General features: G+C 39.0%; 1 protein-coding gene across 5 annotated transcripts in view; it reads left to right on the forward strand.

Moving 5' to 3' along the window:
* CDKAL1 (CDKAL1 threonylcarbamoyladenosine tRNA methylthiotransferase) overlaps positions 1 to 19,703 on the forward strand; it is a 731,789-nt gene that overhangs the window by 421,684 nt on the left and 290,402 nt on the right. For all 5 annotated transcript variants that reach the window (XM_003927310.3, XM_074398506.1, XM_010338014.2 and 2 more), the window contains one exon: positions 16,383 to 16,549. In XM_003927310.3, coding sequence (XP_003927359.1) covers positions 16,383 to 16,549 — 167 coding nt within the window. The remainder of the gene's footprint in view (positions 1 to 16,382; positions 16,550 to 19,703) is intronic.

Consider the following 19,703-nt stretch of genomic DNA (forward strand, 5'->3'; position numbering starts at 1 on the left):
TACTATAAGTACCCTATTTTCTTTTTAAATCCCCATAAGTAACTGCCACAGTAATATGTTGGCTGCAGAGGAGACAAAGGTGGAGAGTGTCTCTGTAATGGTTTTATGGAGGGGGATTGAGAGATGGTGTTTCTAACAAGTTAACATGAGTGCTTTGGTACTGATAATTCATTTTTCCCTAAACAAGAAAAGTTGTATACATCACTCCTGGAAATGAGGAGCTTTTTAAAAGATTTCTATTCCACTCAGGTATTGGTAAATAATTGGCAAATTACATATCTTATCTATTTTCTGTGTTTGTTTCATTTATAACTTGTAAGATAAATAGTGGTTTACAGTTGGAGGTAATTTGTAGGTAGAAATGCTCTTTGCAGTAAAAACTACTAAACATTTGTCTTAATAGAATTAAGGACTCAGAACTTTGAAGTATAGTTTTGAATTTAAGAGTCTCTTTCTATTTTGTAAACATTGTGAACTGTATAAAATGTTTATGTCCAAGATGACTTAAAGATAATACACAAAATGACTGTTGTTTGATTGTTGCATTTGTGAATGCCACTTTTTAGTTTATTAACTTTATGTAATCTTTAGAATTTTAATAAAACATCAATCCAATCAAATAAGAAATATTCATAAATGAAGTACAAAATCTTATATCTATCAGTCGTATCACTTAACTGTGAAGAATTTTCAGTTTCTTGATTAATTAGAAGAAAGTATAATTTATTAATATACTTCTATTATGTGAATTAAAATTCATGTTAATTCTTCATTGTAGGCAGTTCTATACTTTCTAACAGCGCCATTGCCTAGTAGAAATATATGAGCCATGTGTATAATTTTAAATGTTCTAGTAGCCACATTAAAAAAGCAAAAAGATACATTTTAACTTTATTTTAATCAGATACTTTAATTCATTATATCCCAAATAGTAATTTCAATTTGTAAACAATTTCTTTTGGTGGGGAGGGGAAGATGGAGCCTTTCTCTGTTGCCCGGGCTGGAGTGCAAAATGGCTCAATCACAGCTCACAGCAGCCTCGAGCTCCTAGGTTGAGACTGTCTGCCTGCCTCAGCCTCACAAGTAACTAGGACTGCAGGCACATACCACTCTGCCCAGCTAATGTTTCAAAAATTGTTTTAAATTCATAATAAGATACTTTACACTCATTTTTTCATACTAACTAGTTGAAATCAGATGTGTACTTTTGCACTTAAAGCACATCTTAGTTCAAACTAACTGCATTTCAAATGCTCAGCAACAGCTTATGGCTTGTGGTTATATTGGATAGTACAGGTTTTGTTACTCTTAATGCATCTCATGTTATTTACACATTGTTTCGGTTTTCTTCAATCATTTCTTATTTCTAATGCTACTAAAGCTGGCTTTTGAGATTTTGGTTGATACTTCTCATATCATAATTATAGTCAACATTTTATAGGTCTTCTCCTTGTGTGGCTACACTGGCGTTCAAAAGAATTATGTTGGAGCTCCTTCTTGGAAATGAAGAGATTAATCCTAAACCGTGCTGTACTGCTGCTCATTGTATTAATTTGGGCAAGTCTGTTAACTTTTCTGTCACAGTCCATAAAAAATTTTGGCATTTCCAACTGGATAATTCTTATTTTTAAAAATTGTCTCTGTTTGTTTTTCAAATACATTGATTAATTACGCTTATATTCATTGTGTTACCCATAGTCCAAAAAAGGCTTATCTAATGGGATCGATTTTTAGCGAACCATGGTGATAGGCCTTGAAGAGAGAGAGAAGTATCCTTAACTGACTTTCAAGTAGAGTTATTTAAATCTTACATCACATCTGGGTGCAAATTGGAGAGCCCTGAATTGGCACTTTGGGGCAAAGAAAAGGTGAAATCAACAGAGTTGTTGATTGTTTTCCTCAGTGCCGGCAACCAAGTATGTTTTACCTTTTTATGAAACATTGAATTATTGGCGATGAGAAATTAACACTTTTTTTTCCTATAAGTTAGTTATTTTAAAACGACATTCTGTTTTTCCCCTTCAGCTGCAGGATAACTAACATACTATTTTAAAATACTGAATACTAGCTCTCTATGTTAGCCTCACAGAGCAGAATTTAATAATGATCGTTGTACTTCACTAGCTTATAAGACCACTTATGTTTAACAGACAGATTTCACTTGTTGCTTTAGCTCCTTGTAAGTGTTTTATAAAGTACAAAAAAGATGGGATATACCAAAATTACCACTTTGATTGATTGATGTTGCTCTCAGTTTAAATATATACCCTTAACTTATCACAATCTACCTTCAAATAATATTTTACTACATCATTTATAGTGTAAGACCCTTGTAATTGTGTATTTCCATTTTCTCTTTCTTCCTGTTCTTTGTGCTATTGTCAGTTTATTACATAAAGTTTAAACCCACCATATATTATTATTTTTGCTTTAAGCAATTACATATGTGTGTATATATATAGACATAGAGTTTCACTATTTTTGCCCAGGCTGCAGTGTAATGGCGCGATCTTGGCTCACTGCAACCTCCGCCTACTGGGTTCAAGTGATTCTTTTGCCTCAGCCTCCCAAGTAGCTGGAATTACAGGCATGTGCCACCATGCCCAGGTAATTTTGTATTTTCAGTAGAGATAGGGTTTCTTCATGTTGGTTAGGCTGGTCTGGAACTCCCAGTTTGAGGTGACCTCAGGTGATCTGCCCACCTTGGCCTCCCAAAGTGCTGGGATTACAAGTGTGAGCCACCATACCTGGCTAAACAATTATATTTTAAAGAAATAAAAAAGATTAAAAGTTATTTTTTATATATACCCATCCATTTTCCATTTCTGATCCAATTCTTTTCTTTGTGTATCACCTGGTGGTACTTTGTTTTTTTATCTACTCTTATTTCTGTCCTGTTTAAAGATCTTTATTTTTTGGAGCAGAGGTCTGCTGGTATTGAGTTCTCTCAGCTTTGTCTGAAAAGTCAACAAAAATCTAGGTTGATAGTTTTTCAGTCTTTTGAGGCTGTGTCTCCATTACACTCTGGCTTGCATAGTTTCTGATTAGAAGTTGTCTGTCACTCTTTTCTTTGTTCTTGTATACAGTATTGCTTCCAGCCCCGTTGCTTTAAAGATTTTCTCCTTATTACCTTGTTTTTTCTTAAAAAAAAAAAAAAAGTGATTTGTCTGTGTACATGGTGTGGCTTCTTTTGTTTATTCTGATGAAGGTTGATTGAATGTATTGAATCTCTGGTTTATAGTTTTTGTCAATTTTGGGACAATGTAGCCTTTATTTTAGGGAATCCTAATTACTCATGTGTTAGTCCACTTGGTGGTGTTCCGTCTGTTCATTTTTGTTATGAATGTTTTATTTCTCTTTGTTTCATTTAGGATAGTTTCTGTTACTAGGTCTTCAAGTTCATCTCTAGAAGTTCCACTAGGATCTTTTCAAATATCTTCGTTTGTTTTCTTGTCATGCTCATATTTTTTAAATGTGTAGACCACATGCAAATAGCTGCTTTAATGTCCTTGTCTGATAATTCCATCACCTTTGTCATTTCTGACTGTGTTCCTGTTGACTGATTTTTTTCTCTCCTGGTCATAACTACACTCAGCCCAGCGCAATGATGCGTGCCTGTCATCCCAGGATGCAGAAGGCTTAAAGCAGGAGGATTATAAGTGCAAGCCCACTATTTTGTAGTGCAAAATAGTGAGATTCTGTCTCCAAATAAATAAATAACCATAGTGGCCGGGCGCGGTGGCTCACGTCTATAATCCCAGCACTTTGGGAGGCCGAGACGGGTGGATCACGGTCAAGAGATCGAGACCATCCTGGTCAACATGGTGAAACGCTGTCTCTACTAAAAATATAAAAAGTTAGCGGGGCATGGTGGCGCACGCCTGTAGTCCCAGCTATTTGGGAGGCTGAGGCAGGAGAATTGCTTGAACCCAGGAGACGACAGAGGTTGCGGTGAGCCGAGATCACGCCATTGCACTCCAGCCTGGGTAACAAGAGTGCAACTCCATCTCAAAATAAATAAATAAATAAATAAATAACCTTAGTCAATAGTGTAGCCCACATCAGTACGCAGCCGGAGACTTGAGGTAAGCCCTCTTCTGATTTTTAGAGCTCCGTCTCTGTGTGCAGCCCTCTCCTCTGTAATTTTTAATCCTGTCAGTTGCAAGCTTCTCAACTCCAGCCTCTGTCTCTTCAACTCAGGAAGATCACTGAGCTCTGTCTGTTTTCCTCTCTGTCTGTACGGTGGTCTGGAAAATGCCTCCAGGTAGTAAGATGGAAACTCACATTGCTCATCTTGTTTGTTTCTCTGAAGAATCACATTCCTTCACTGCTGCTGTTCCTTGTCCGATGATTCTTGTCTCATATATTTTGTCATTCATTCTAGTTGTTTACACCAGTAAGTAATTTCTGTAACAGTTAATCCTTCAGGGGTAGAAGTGGAAGTCCTCACAATATGTCCTTTTCATGACCGTCTCACTTTGTCCCCCAGCTGGAGTGCAGTGGTGTGATCTCTACTCACTGCAGCCTCCACCTCCTAGTTCAAACGATTCTCCTGCCTCAGCCTCCCAAGTGGCTGGGATTACAGGTGTGCACAACCATGCCAAGTTAATTTTTGTATTTTTAGCAGAGACAGGGTTTCACCATGTTGGCCAGGCCAGTCTCGAACTCCTGACTTCAAGTTATCCACCCACCTCAGCCTCCCAGAGTTCTGGCATTATAGGCATGAGCCACTGCGCTCAACCTGTCCTTTTAATTATCATTCATTATCATCGATATGGTGAGAGTCAACCATATGACTCTGATATGTTGGTACTTACCATTTTGATTGGCATAGTTTTGGTCAAGTTATACAACTGGTTAGTGGAATATATGTTATTATAATCGTATTAAAATTATTATTATTATTTTTTGAGACGGAATTTCGCTCTTGTTACCCAGGCTGGAGTACAATGGCGTGATCTCAGCTCACCGCAACCTCCTCCTCCCGGTTTCAAGCAATTCTCCTGCCTCAGCCTCCCAAGTAGCTGGAACTACAGGCGAACGCCACCACGCCCAGATAATTTTTGCACTTTTTAGTAGAGACAGGGTTTCACCATGTTGACCAGGATGGTCTCGATCTCTTGACCTCGTGATCCACCCACCTCAGCCTCCCAAAGTGCTGGGATTATAGGCATGAGCCACTGTGCCCGGCCAAAATTATTTTTTATTTGTATTACCTGCAAATGTTTGTAGTGCTTTGTTCTTAGAGACTTTAAGTTGAAGGAGTAGCTGATTATTAAATTCTTGATAACTGGAATATCTATCAGACCTTCCTATCCTGACTGTTCTTCCTTTCCTCAGGGCTGAATCACTAGCTGCTTCTTAAAATGTTTAAACAATATTTCTTCGTCCTAGAATTGCACTTTATCCTTTCATTCTGTAGAAACAAGGCATACGTGCACACGCATGTGCACACATGCCCACTCCTTTTTACTTTTTAATTACTAGAGGACATAACTATCTTCTCATCTCTCACCTCTAACCTGTAAAAGGCACATGAGGCTCTTTTAACTAACCCCCTTTGAGTATCCCTAATCCAAAAATCCAAAATCCAAAATGCTCTAAAATTTAAAACGTTTTGAGTGCAAACATGGCACTCAAGGAAAATGCTCATTGGAGCATTTTGGATTTTGGATTTTCAGATTAGGGATGCTTAGCTCATCAGTATGAGACAAATTTTCCAAAATTTGAAAAAAAAAAATCTGAAATTCAAAATCCCTCTGGTCCCAAGCATTTTGGATAGAGGATATTTTCCTGTAGTTCAAAAGAATGAAGTGATCCAAATTATTATATTTATAATTATAGTTTCGATGCTTATGGGTAGCAGGTTCTAGATGGGGAGTCTATTTTTCCTTTCCCTTTCCTGCCTCATAGAGAGGGTTCTACTTCATGTATTCCCAGTTGTCCTATCTTCTGAAGCCAAAGCAGTGGTTCAAACTTTAAGACTCTGAGTTTGTGGCAAGTATGGGTTTGTTTGCTGGATTTCAATTTCAATAATGCTAAGTGAGAAGCCGAGGCCTAGTGGTAGTATTTAGGCTCTGCTGGATGGAAAGAAATAAGAGAAGAGAAGAGATAAAAGACAGGTAGCACTTTCCTTCCCTCTAGGTGATACCAGCTAAAAAGCATATGTTGTTAGTAGGTCTGAGTTCCTTTTATTTATCTCTGTTTACATTTATGAGTTTTGAGTATTTTGTTCAATTCTAATAGTAAATTTCCCCTCTAAAAAAGACTGAAGGTAACTAATTTTGTTCAGAAAGACTGGGCAGTTACATTACCTGTTATTTTTTTCCCTGTCCCTTCTTATACAGCATATCTAGAGTGATTTGAGAATTTTGAAACCGCATTCAGTTTTCGTGAGTGTAAGTCAGAGAATATCTTAAAGTGAAGTTATCGAGAGCTTTCCCTGGCAAGTATAATATTGCACAGTTATTGGCTTTAACTATGCATAGCTTACCAACACGTCATCTTTGCTCTCTTAGCCCTGCCCCGTGAGCATAAGCCCCTTTGAACAAATGTCATTAACACTGACTCCCATTGTACAATTCTTTCTCACCACGAGCCCCTTACTCGCTTCGTTCTAACCATACTGACCTCTCTGTGGTTCCTTAGGAACTGCAGGACTGCTCATACTGTGTCTTTGCACTTACGTGCCCTCTGCTGCAAGGGCTCTTCCTTTATCTAGCTGATCTACATGGCTTACTACCTTGATTCCTTCAGGTTTTGTGCCATTGTAAGTCTTCCTCAGCTGTTCTCTATCAGACATAAGTGTTTTCCCAATCACTTTATGACTCATACCTTTTTTCTTGCTTTTAAATTTTTTATTAGCACTTATTTTTACTTGACAACGTGTTCTGTATCTCTTAGTGTATTGTCTGTTTCACTTGAATAGTTTTCATGTGGGCAGAGACCTTATCTCTAAGGGTTCGAACAGTGCCTGGTACATAGCAGGTGTTCAACAATTACTTGCTAGAAGGAGTCAATGAATTAATGAATGAACGATGTTTTATTTGTGTGAGGACAACTAAACTATATACCTAATATGCCTTCAAACTGAACATATAATAATGTAATAAAAAATAGAAAACTCTATTTGCTCTTTAAATGCAAATGCTCCTCCTCTTACGATAAGGTCACATCCCAGTGAACCCATTGTAAGTTGAAAATATAAGTTGAAAATGCCTTTAAAGACCAGGCACATTGACTCACACCTGTAATCCCAGCATTTTGGGAGGCCAAGGAGGGTGGATTTTTTGAGTCCAGGAGTTTGAGACCAGCCTGGGCAACATGGTGAAACCCGGTCTCTACAAAAAATACAAAAATTTGCCAGGCGTGGTGCCATGTGCCTATAGTTCCAGCTACTCAGGAGGCTGAGATAGGAGGATCATTTGAGTCCAGGAGGTCAAGGCTGCAGTGAGCCGTTATCACACCTCTGCAGTGAAGCCTGGGTGACAGAGTGAGACTCTATCTTTAAAAAAAAAAAAAAAAAGAAAAAGAAAAAAGAAAGACAGAAAAGAAAAAAGAAAACGCGTTTAATACATATAACCTACTGAACATCTTAGCTTAGCCTAGCCTACCTTAAACGTGCTCAAAACACTTATATTAGACTATAGTTGGGCAAAATAATCTAATACAAAGCCTATTTTATAATATAGTGTTGAATATTTCATGCAATTTGTTGAATACTGTATTGAAAATGAAAAATAGAATGCTTGTATGTTTACTTGAAATATGGTTTCTACTGAATGCGTATGACTTTCACACCATCATAAAGTTGAAAAATCCTAAGTTGAGCCATTGTAAGTTGGGCACCGTCTGTACTTGAAAGATTAATTTATAAGTTTTAAAGACAAAATTTTCTAATTTTAACTACAGCGTTTTAGTTCTATTTGACTGTACCTTGAGTGAAGGACAGTTGAAAAAAAGAAGCAAGGTCTTAACTGTGTTGCCCTGGCTCCAATGCAATGGTGCAATCATAGCTCACTGTAACCTTGACTCCTGGACTCTAGTGATCCTCCTGCCTCAACCTCCCAGATAGCTAAGACTGGGACTACAGGTGCACGCTATCGTGCCCGACTAATTTTTTTTTAGATTTTGTGGAGAAAGGGTCTTGCTCTGTTGTCCAGGCTGGTCTTGAATACCTTGCCTCAGGGAATCCTCCTGCCTTGGCCTCCCAAAGAGCTGGGATTACAGGAAAGAGCTACTATGCCTGGCCCATAGAGAAAGACCCTTAGGACCAAAACTTTAGTCATAAAAATGCTGTCCATTTAAAATCTAAGCTCTTATTTGTTCTTCAGTCTGTAGTTGAGCTCAGTGGCTGAAATAATGAAAAATTCTTTGATTTTTTTTTTCTTTACCCTCTAAACTGTTCTGTAGTTCTTTGTTAGTCTTGAAATCTAGAGAAGTTTTTATCACCATTATCAACTGATAATTCATATTTTCTGAGAACAACAAACTGCATTGCAGGCATCTAATGATCATTCCTCTTCATTTTCCTTTGTGTCTCCATAATGTTTGGACTGCTAGCAGTTGAGCCCGTTGTGATTTTTAAAGACAGAATAACACCTTTCTCCACATCCTGCTGAAACACAAGAGGACCTATTCAGAGACACTGCCGTCTGTTTCTCTCTAGGGGTATTAAAAATGCCCATATATGGAGCATAACATCCTGTGGTATTAAGAAGATAAACTTAATCTGCTTCATTGAGGCTTATTGCAGATTTTAGAGACTGGGAATCAAATGCCTTGTTTCCAGAAAGTGTATCATCTTTTTGTGGTGTTTAGTTTGTTTTGAACTTTCCATTATTTCCAGATTCCTGCAGAAGTATGAAAATAAACAATATGCTTTCTGGTTATGACCTTTTGAAAGAAACAAACAAACAAGTTGTTTTTGTTTAGCAACAGCATTATCAATTTATGCCAACGATTTTTTTCCGTAATCGGTATAATTACAGATGTCAGTATAGTCTGGAAATACCATCTCTTTGTTAACTCTTGTTATTAAGGCAGTAAAAAATAGTTTTAAAATTTGTTTTCCGGGCAGTTGATCTGCCTGAACTTCTTTGTGACTAAAGAGAAAATCATACCTCTAAGTGAAAAGCTGGTTTGCGTTCAGTTGCTGTGCTGGCCAGCTGTGGTTGAAGGTTAATAGGGAACTGTAAGCAAGACTGCTAATCTTGTCTCACAGTTAAGAGACTATGCAGGAAACTTTGCAACATTCACGCTGCATTTCCATATTGTCCGTAGAATATTCATTTGGAATTTCCTCATTGCCTAATACATAACCTTCTCCACTTTGTTCACTCTCTCTGTATATGTGTGTGTGTGTGTGTTTGTATATGTGTGTTTATGTGTATGCATGTGTATTTATGTGTCTGTGTAGGAAGAGGTGCTTTTCACATGTTAGCTGAAATAACCTGTGCATCTTTTTATTTTTACTCAATGTTGATTGATGGAACCAAAATTTCTTGAGGCCTTGCTGTGTGCTAAGCATCACGATAGGTCCTAGACATGTGTGTTTTAGATTGTTGCAGCTCTGCCTGGGAAATACTTATTTTCTATCGGGGAAGCCAAACCAATAACTTTCATTTTTTTTGAGACGGAGTTTCGCTCGTCACCCAGCCTGAAGTGCAATGGTGTGATCTTGGCTCACTGCAACCTCCATCTCCAGTGTTCAAGCGATTTTCCTGCCTCAGACTCTCGAGTAGCTGGGATTACAGGGATATGCCACCACACCCAGATATGGGTTTCTCCATGTTGGTCAGGCTGGTCTTGAACTCCTGACCTCAGGTGATCCACCTGCCGTTGCCTCTCAAAGTGCTGGGATTACAGGCATGAGCCACCGTGCCCAGCTCAACAAACCAATAAATATAACACACTGTATTAACAGAATTATGTACAAGAGGATTGGAAGAACAGGAGAAGAGCATGTAAATTAGTCTCAGTTGCCACAAAAGTTTCGTGAAGAGGTTTTTTTTGTTTGTTTGTTTTTGTTTTTTTTGTTTGTTTGTTTTTTTTTTTTGAGACAGTCTCACGCTGTCTCCCAAACTGGAGTGCACTGGCGTGATCTCAGCTTACTGCAACACTGTGCATGGCTAATTTTTTGTATTTTTAGTAGAGATGAGGTTTCACCGTGTTGGTCAAGCTGGTCTTGAACTCCTGACCTCAAGTGATCTGCCTGCCTCGGCCTTCCAAAGTGCTGGGATGACAGGCATGAGCAGTTGGCCTCAAAGACGTATTTCTTATGTAAAAAAGGGTGGAAGTCATTTTAGGTAGAGGAAACAGCATGTGCTTAAAGCATAGTGGCCGGAGCTACAGTGACTTGCTCAGGGAACTAGGCCAGAGTGAAAGTGTTGCCCAAACTTAGGTCTGCTAAGCACAGTAATGGCATTGCGATTACAGTGTTCCTGATTTAGAAGATACATGTGGATGTATTTAGTGGTGAAGAACCATGATGCCTGCAATTCTGAAATGCCTCAGAGGGAAATATAGATGTGTTCGTGTATGGAGAGGGAATGCTCACAAATGTGGCCAAATGTTACAGAGTCCAGGCAGAGGAGGTACAGGTGTTCATTGTGCTTAGTCTTTAAACTTTTCTGTAAATTTACCATTGTCTAAAATTTTTTAATTATAGAATAAAAAGCGCTTCGGTCACTAATACATTTCTTTAAGTGTGCAGAAGTGGTATTAACATATCATTAGGAGTTAGCTAATAATTATCTCTGTCTTTCATAATATTAAGTCCTTTATCTAAAAGGAAAACATAAAACCTATTTCTGTCCAATAGTAAGATCAGAAGGGACTAAAGGGGTTATATTGTCTCATTTACTATTAAATGAATAGGCTAAGTAGGCATCAGTTTGTTTATACCACTGTCTGCCCTTACCCAGGGTTTCATTTTCTGTGTTTCATAGTCAAAATGCTAAATGGAAAATTTCAGAAATAAATAACTCATAGGTTGTCAACTGCATGCTGTTCTGAGTAGCTAGATTACATCTTACACTGTCTACTCCATTCCTTCCAGAATATGCCTCGTCTTTTGTCCAGCGTATCTATGCTGCGTGCACTACCCAGCCGCGAGTCACTCAGTAGCCATCTTCTTATCGGATGAAAAAAACATAGTATATATAGGGTTCAGTACTATCCCTGTTTCCTGCACCCACAGGGAGAGCAGGTCTTGGAACATATGACCCCCAGGTAAGGGGGAATTTTTTTTTTTTTTGAGATAGAGTCTCACTCTGTTGCCTAACGCAATATCGGCTTATTGCAACCTCACTCCTGGGGCTCAAGCTATCCTCCTACCTCAGCCTCCCAAGTAGCTAGGACTACAGGCATGTGCCTCCATGCCCGGCTAATTTTTATGTTTTTTGTAGTGATGGGATATATATCTTATTATTTAGAAGCATCTCCATTGAAGAAACATCCAGGACTTTTCCAGTGCTTAAACAAAGGATCATATTAATTTCTAAATTTTTTTTTTTTGGGGGACAGAGTCTTGTTCCATTGCCCAGGCTGAAGTGTAGTGGTGCTAACTCAGCTCACTGCAACCTCCACCTCCTGAGTTCAAGCAATTCTCCTGTCTCAGCCTCCCGAGTAGCTGGGACTACAGGTACTCACCACCACACCTGGCTAATTTCTTATACTTTTAGTAGAGATGGCATTTCATCATGTTAGCCAGGATGGTCTCAATCTCCTGACCTCCTGATCTGCCCACCTCAGCCTCCCAAAGTGCCGGAATTAACAGGTGTGAGCCACCGTGCCCGGCCTAATTTCTGAATTTTCTAAGATTATTTTTTAAGAAGAAAGAACCCCTAAAAATCCAGTTAATATGCACTGTGAGTCTTAAAGCAGCAGGAAGTAAAAGTGCATAATTTAATGCCTATTAAATAAACAATTAATCTATGTTTAATCTGTATTCCTTAGTGGGAGAATGAAAGCTGGAATCAGATGGTGGAGAGGATAGAATTGAGAGGAAGAAACAAAGGGTGGGAACGGGAAACAAAAGGCAGGGTGAGGGGCCGGGCGCGGTGGCTCGCGCCTGTCATCCCAGCACTTTGGGAGGCTGAGGTGGGCAGACCCCCTGAGGTCAGAAGTTGGAGACCAGCCTGGCCCACATGGCGAAACCCTGTCTCTACTAAAAATACAAAACTTAGCTGGGCCTGGTGGTGGCGGGCGCCTGTCATCCCAGCTACTCAGGAGGCTGAGGCAGGAGAATCGCTTGAACCCGGGAGGTGGAGGTTACAGTGAGCCAAGATCGTGCCACTGCACTCTAGCTTGGGTGACAGAGTGAAACACTGTCTCCAAAAAAAAAAAAAAAAAGATGGAGATGGGAGAGTACACACTGGGTACTGTGAGGTAGGGTTAGCAGATTTTCCAAGAAGTTTTAAATTATGTGTAGTTGATGTAGGTTTCCCTGCCCTCCAGTGCTCTCTAACTGTTGATACCCATAATCATTATTTGCAGTCTCTGTATGTTTGTAGTCCTTATTTTTAGAGACTACTGATTGTGGAAATTTTCCTCAGTGATAAAGCAGGAACTACTAGAAAAAAGCCACTTCTCTGACCAGATGAAATCAATCTTCACCCGTATTTTAATTTATTACAATGACGCTCATACATAAAGTTATATGAGTCATCATCTTTTGATATTGAATTTTGGCAAAGTTTGATTTTTCAAAGGGATTTTCTTTGTGATGAGACTGTTTTATTGAGAACATTATCCTTCTTTTATTATCAAACCTTTATGTCTTCTACTTTTTGTGTCTCCTGTCATCTAAATTGCTGTGGAGCAGAGATGGGAATCTAGCTGTTGGGGCCCTGTTTATTCAGGGAAAAGTGGCTTTGTGTTTCAACTATATAGGCTGCTCTGTAAGTGCTTGGGTAAGAGGAGAATGGATCTAATAACCAAACTTAAGGCGTTTTTTCTGTATAGTGCATTCATTCTTCCCAGTATTTGCTTTTCCTTTTACCAAAATTAATGCATCAAAAGGATGGTGGATGATCTGATGAACATAATGTTCATTTAAAAAGTTGGGTAGACGGAACAATTTTTGGGAAAACGAACAAAAGCCAGGTAGATAAACAATCTTTGAAATAAGTACAATCTTCCCTTGGATGCCTAGAAAACCCTAATTTCTGTCTCCCACTTTCCTCCCCCACCACTTTCTTTTTTGCATGTATGTATTTTTATAGGCATGGGAGTTTTTAATGGACATTCACTTCTCTTATCTTAGTTCTTCTGCCTGCATCTCTTTTTCATTTTCATGTGTTTATCTTCCTGATATATATTAGTCCAATTCCACGTTACAGTGCAGGCTGGGACTGTCTCACTGTGGCTGACATTGTGTCCGTTTTAAGCCGGCCCAGCAGGCCCTTTCGTGTTGGTCTAAGGCTGTGTTCTTGAAGACTGTCCCACTGTATCCCCACCACCAGTAGGGATGGATGAGAAGTGCCCCAGACGTTAGTCAGTGCCCCCTTGCCAGCTGTTAAGTGATAGCGAGTTTCATAGTGAATCCATACCTGTGGTGAGCTGGAAGAGCGAGCAGCAGGGCACACAGTAGGTAAGGGCCAAACTGAATTATAGCTCATAACTGAAGTCCTTAAGGAATGAAGCTGATTTACGGAGTTCTGTCCGTAAGTCTGGCCAATTAAGTGTGGAGATAGAAGCGTGTGTCCCAGTGTGTGTCCGTGAGTGGCTACTGACGCTCTCAGGCGCTCTGGTGACTTCATAGCAAGCGTGGCCTAGCAGGAGCCGCCCATGCTATGAGGAATCAGGAGACTTTCCAGGGAAAAGGATGTGAGGCATGGGGATTCCACATTTAGCATCACTTTTTGTATGAAATGACTTCCATATCCTATTTGATGGGTCCGTTCTCATTAGGATTAATGCTTGAAACACACCCTGAGAAAAGTTGAACTTTCTCAAAGATCGTCTTTGACACATTTTTGAATTGAATTGGCAAGGGAAAATTCTCCTCAAGTCCAAGGGTTTCACATTTTGCTCATGCTCTTTCGTTCCATTGTGTTTTAAACCAGGTTGCTATTATATAGAGTATTTGAGCAGCCTTGATCTTGGAGACATCAAGATCATTATTCCTGTTGTTGCTGATTTAGTGTTACAGCTGCTTCCTCTTTATGTGATTTAATTTGAAGTTTCAGCCCACCAGGGGGCTATTGGTCCCCACCTATGCAGCTTGAAGAGCTGGCTGCTGTTTCTGCGTGGATGTTATTTCCATTCCTATTCATAGCGATTTTTCCCCTTCTATATTCATCTAGCAACAGCAAGGCACTGTTCCAGGAACCCGCTCTCTCTACATAAGGCATAACGTGGAACCATTTGGATGGAAAAATTATAAATTAAAATTATTCTGTTCATTTAAAAATATTCATATTGTGTTGTTCAAATGCCAGTAACTGGAAAATCATGGATAATGTCCTGTTTTTATAACCTCTTTCAGAATGTTTTAAAATCTGTTTATGTTGTTACTTAGCAATCTCTTTTCCTGAAGTGGATTTTGTGATAAGATTTTTTTTTTAAAAAAAAGATTTTATGAGTCCAGTGTCCGATGGCAGGTATAATATTAAAGATGATACCATTAATTTCAGTCCACTTTTTAAATAGAAAAAGATTTATTCCATGTACAGAGAATATTTATAAAATTATACGCCTCTAAAAATAGCCTATGGACATGCCAGACTATTTCTTTGGAGGATAAAGCTTTTTATTAAATGATTACGATTAAGCAAAGGTTTATTATTTCTGGAACTAGGTATTTAATTTAAACTAAGAAAACCCACATAACCATAATACTACTGATTTTCAGATGCTAAAAATATCTTCAGCTTTTTAATGTATTGAGCTTTTTATTTAAAAAAAAATCTTTTTAAGTGAGCTTTTTTTCTGTGTATTCTGTTCTCAATGCTAAGTTATTGATTCTTTAGGGATGCTACAATCTTATTTCTATCCTTATATTTTCCATGGTGTGTGGGTGTGGAAGAGGTTGTGTGTGTCTCAAAAAGATAGGCAGGAAAAAGTGAAAATGTTTTTATGTGGTTTAGTTTTATTGATAAAGTAATTATATTTCTTATGTTAAAGGAAAAAATAGTGATTGGAAATCTTTATGCTGTGTTTTTCTCTACCTCTTGGAACATATTAAGAGGAGTGAAGATCTTTATTTTGTGTTTTTTTATTCTGTGAGCTTTAAGTCCACATTCACATAAAAGCCTGTGTTTTATTTGTTGTCTCTCTTGGCCAGGAATATTTAATGTATTCTTGAAACTCTTCTGTTCTGTCAACTAAAGAGAATTTAAAATTACAGTTTTAAGACACTTTCTAGAAACGTATACTTTGGTTCAGGCTAAAGTCATCAGTTTGTGTGCCTGTGTGTATGTGTTCTTCAGAAGCCACAAACCACTTGAGCGTGAGCAAATTTCACAGGCTCACTTCATTGTTTGTTTTAGCCTTGTTAATCATTTGGCCTTTTAAAACAGGCTGATCATGTCACTGAATATGGATTCAGAAAAGTTCTGTGTGCCGTGAAAGCCTGAGTGGCCCTTGCTCAGCCTGTTTTATTCATTTTAAATAACATGAGGGGAATCCCAAAGTATTTCCTCTTGATTTTTGAAGCAATATCATTGCAGGCTATGATATTTGAAGTCAGTATTCTTCATAACAACAATGACAAAAATACATATACATTTTTCTGAAGTCTGATTTATGGAAAATAGAATGCAAGCTGTCAGTAAACAGGTTTTCCACCACAAACACTCAGTGTAGGCAGCAACCAACTTTTTTGGATGCAGCAATAAAATGAATACTATTTTTAATTGAATAACGAAGACAGACTAGAATAGTTGCTATGGGGAAAATGGGTACCTTATAATTAATAATATGTGAGTTAAACCTTAACTACACTTGACATTTTTCCTTAGGTTGGTGCCATACTGATTAATGAGTTAACTGCTGATAGCGCTTATTCTGTGGAGTGACTGTTTCGGTCCCAGGGCTTAGAGTGTTCAATAAAATAGGTATTCTCTGAGGTGGGACTGAGGCTTTCGTCTTGATCAAAGTGCTTTGGGGTAAGCACAGTTGAACTGATTGGCTGCGAATGTTAATCACCTCATAGGACACACTGATAATTTGCAGCATTGTTGTAACTCTCTGGTGTTCATAAAATGAACTTAATAACCCACTGGCACTGTGGGATAAGCTGCTTTTTCTCTGCAATTGAATACCCAGACTGCCTGAATAATAGTGTTGAGAAATACTGCATTAAAAAGAGTGAGCAGCTGTATGATGAAGGAAACAGCTCTGCCACGGATTTGTTAATTATCTCCTTTGATTCACAGAGGGTGTTTGTGAGATATGGTTGACCAGTGAAGACACGGGGGCTTATGGCAGAGATATTGGCACCAATCTCCCCACACTCCTTTGGAAACTGGTTGAAGTGATTCCTGAGGGAGCAATGCTGAGGCTTGGCATGACAAATCCACCCTATATTTTAGAGCATCTGGAGGTAAGGAAAAGCACCACATTTGCATGCTGACATAGACACTAACCAATCCAGACAGTGTGGCAGCCCCGGTATCCGCGCATGAGCTTCATTTAAAAACTCCTTCACATTTTTTTTGTAGTCCCATATTTCCGAGAATGAATCCAGACTTCCAAATCCCCTTCCTTGGCAGCCAGCACTTTCTGCTTCGTCGCCATTAATTAACATTGCCCCAGTTTTTTCAATACCTGCCACCTTGTCACAGTCCTTTGTTTCTTGTTTGTAGTCCTTCCATCTTCCAGCACATAAATTTGCCTCAGTTCCTCCATTTGTGTGATTTGAGAAATTCTCATACGTTGCATTAATTTTGCGGCCCATAGTCGCTATTGTGTTATCCAAACGACTCTTAGCCGTATCAGAAATGGCACTGTGCCTGAAGCTTGAGGATGAACCTTCAATCTCATCCCTGTATCTGGAGATACATAGGGGTGAAGTGGACTCAAAGGGACACAGGGCAAGGTGCTCTTCCCGTGTGACTCGTACATGCGTTACCGTGGCACCTGGATTCCCATTGTGATGCTCATCCCTGAATACATGACATTTTCTTTCCGAGAGTTTCCTTCTTTGTTTTTCATTTATTGGCATCATGGTCATCACTGTGAACAAAGGTGATTCTGAGATCCCTGATTCTGTTTTTGTACCTTTCCACAGACAGGGATGCTTACCCTTAAGTAGCTGTGTCAAACTAGACAAAAATAGGCATATGTCCAGTTAACTGTGGTACCTGATGCCAAATGACACAGTAAATATGAGAAAAGAATACGGACAGGGGAGCAGTCGTATAAATGAGGAAGTACATGCTAGGATACGTGATGGTTATTTGAGAAATAAAATAATTACCTTAGTCCCATGGTCCTGGACATAAAATCTGATTAGTGCTGTTTGAAAGTCATGTGTAAAGTATGGAAACAAGTCACTTTGATTTTCTATCAAGTATGTTCTTTGCAGTATGTTTGTGTAGAAAACTAACATCCTAAAAAGCTGAAAGCAACCACAATTGCTGAAATTTCATGCAAATGCTCATGGATGGCTAAACATTTAAGAGATTATTTCGTTGATTTGACTTTAAGACTATACTTGTTGAGGTTTTTGTTGAACAGCCTCCTTAATATCAACAACCTATTTCAGAAATTGTGAAAACAGAGTTAATAATTTGATGGTTAATTATAAATATATAATGAGGGAGCTTAGCAATTTTAATTTTGTTATTTACATTTTTCTGGCTAGCTCCTTCTAGTAAGGATATATGATTTATATGCTAAGTTTAGTACTTTAGAAAGTGCGGGATGATTATGATTTGCTATTTAAAAATAAGTTGCAGGCATGTCAACTTTTACTTAACGCTTTGACTCAACACTTGAAAAAGCAAAGTGATTCTCTGTAAAAAAAAAAAAAAAAAAAAAAAAATCAAATATGCTAAGAGCTATGACAGTCTTGCTGTGTTTGCAGTAAATGTGAGACATACATCGTGAAGACCAGGAGACGCACCAGATGTGTGGTAGGTAGGAAGGGAAACAGGCCCCATCAGTATAAGGTTTATGACAACAGCCACTTTTTTTGGATTAGAAAAGATCTGATCAGGGATCCAGGGACCCACAATAGATAGAGAAGTTCAAGCAGGAGTTAACACAGGGAAAAAGTGTCCTATGTTGGCTCTGAGGTAACTAACCAAATACTCCTTGGAATCAATTCAGCATTTTAATTGATTACAAGATTGCAGCAGCTAATACTGCGTGTATAGCAAATCCTAGTGCTCAGCGCCTGAAGTAGTGACAGACTTCTTGACCTCTGAATAGATGCTCCAGGACAGCTTCTAAAAATCAACAAAAGATGTGAGATACAACTTTATACTTTACCTGGAAAACACCAGATGTTTAGTTCATAGATCGTAGTTGGAGTGACAACAGGTTCTGATTGTCATGACGTTCTGTTTTTTAAATCCTTTGAGGAATTTATCATGTTGGTCTTTCCTCCTACATTATCACTTTGGGGTGACAACCTTGTTATGTCTGTCTCTGGATCTATCCCACTCAGTAGTGGCTCAATAAAAGAATACGAGAATGAGCAAAGGAAGAGCCGGCCAGGCACAGTGGCCCAGGCCTGTAATCCCAGCACTTTGGAAGGCCAAAGCGGGTGGATCACTTGATGTCAGGAGTTCGAGACCAGCCTGGCCAACATGGTGAAACTCTGTCTGTACTAAAAATACAAAAATTATCCAGGCGTGGTGATATGTGCCTATAATCCTAGCTACTCAGGAGGCTGAGGCAGGAGAATCACTTGAGTCCAGGAGGTAGAGGTTGCAGTGAGCCAAGATTGTGCCACTGCACTCCAGCCTGGGCAACAGAGCAAGACTGTCTCAAAAAAAAAAAAAAAAAAAAAAATAGGGAAGAGCCTTCTTCATAAAATAAATTGTAGAGCCTACACTGTAGTCTTGAACTTTGAAATCCTAACCTCTGGCCAGAAGAGGCAGCAAAAGATGATGAAGTAAATGAGTTTCAAGGGAGAGAATTGTTCCCCACAGAAAGCCACCCACTCCTATGCACTTTATGTGCAGGAGGTAATCCAGGCTGTGATACCACACACAGGGAGAAAGCCATCCAAAAGAAACAGAGCAAAAGGAAACAAAGGTATGCAAGAATCAAAGGTCTACACCATCTCGAAGTAAGAGCTTTTACTGGTCAAACTCTTCCTTTGTCACTTTGACCAGACCTTCACACCTTGCTGTTTCTTCTCATCCTCCTCTGCATGGCAGAGCCCAGAGCACTCAGGATTCCGCAGACATATCCTCATGTAACAGAAAAGGTGACTGAGCCCCAGAAGGCTTGCAAGGCTTCCCAGTGTCAAAAACGGCAGTAGGGAAGGGAGCCTAAGTCTGGTGCTCCCCTTCGGTGCTTTGCACAGCAATAACTTGTAAATTTCTATTTTCCTCTCACTAGGTTTAGACCACTCTATAGAAATTACTTGATTTATCTGAAGGGTGCCGAACAGAGTTCGCCAATAAGAAAAAACAGAAGATAAACACAGAAAAAATATAACAGCAAATGAAGGTGGTGACTTTCTTAACTGTAGGGATTGAAGGAATCCACTCTTGAAATAACTACCCTGAGGCTTTAATACC

Source organism: Saimiri boliviensis, chromosome 4, assembly GCF_048565385.1.
Source record: "Saimiri boliviensis isolate mSaiBol1 chromosome 4, mSaiBol1.pri, whole genome shotgun sequence".
In the NCBI taxonomy this organism is placed as follows: domain Eukaryota; kingdom Metazoa; phylum Chordata; class Mammalia; order Primates; family Cebidae; genus Saimiri; species Saimiri boliviensis.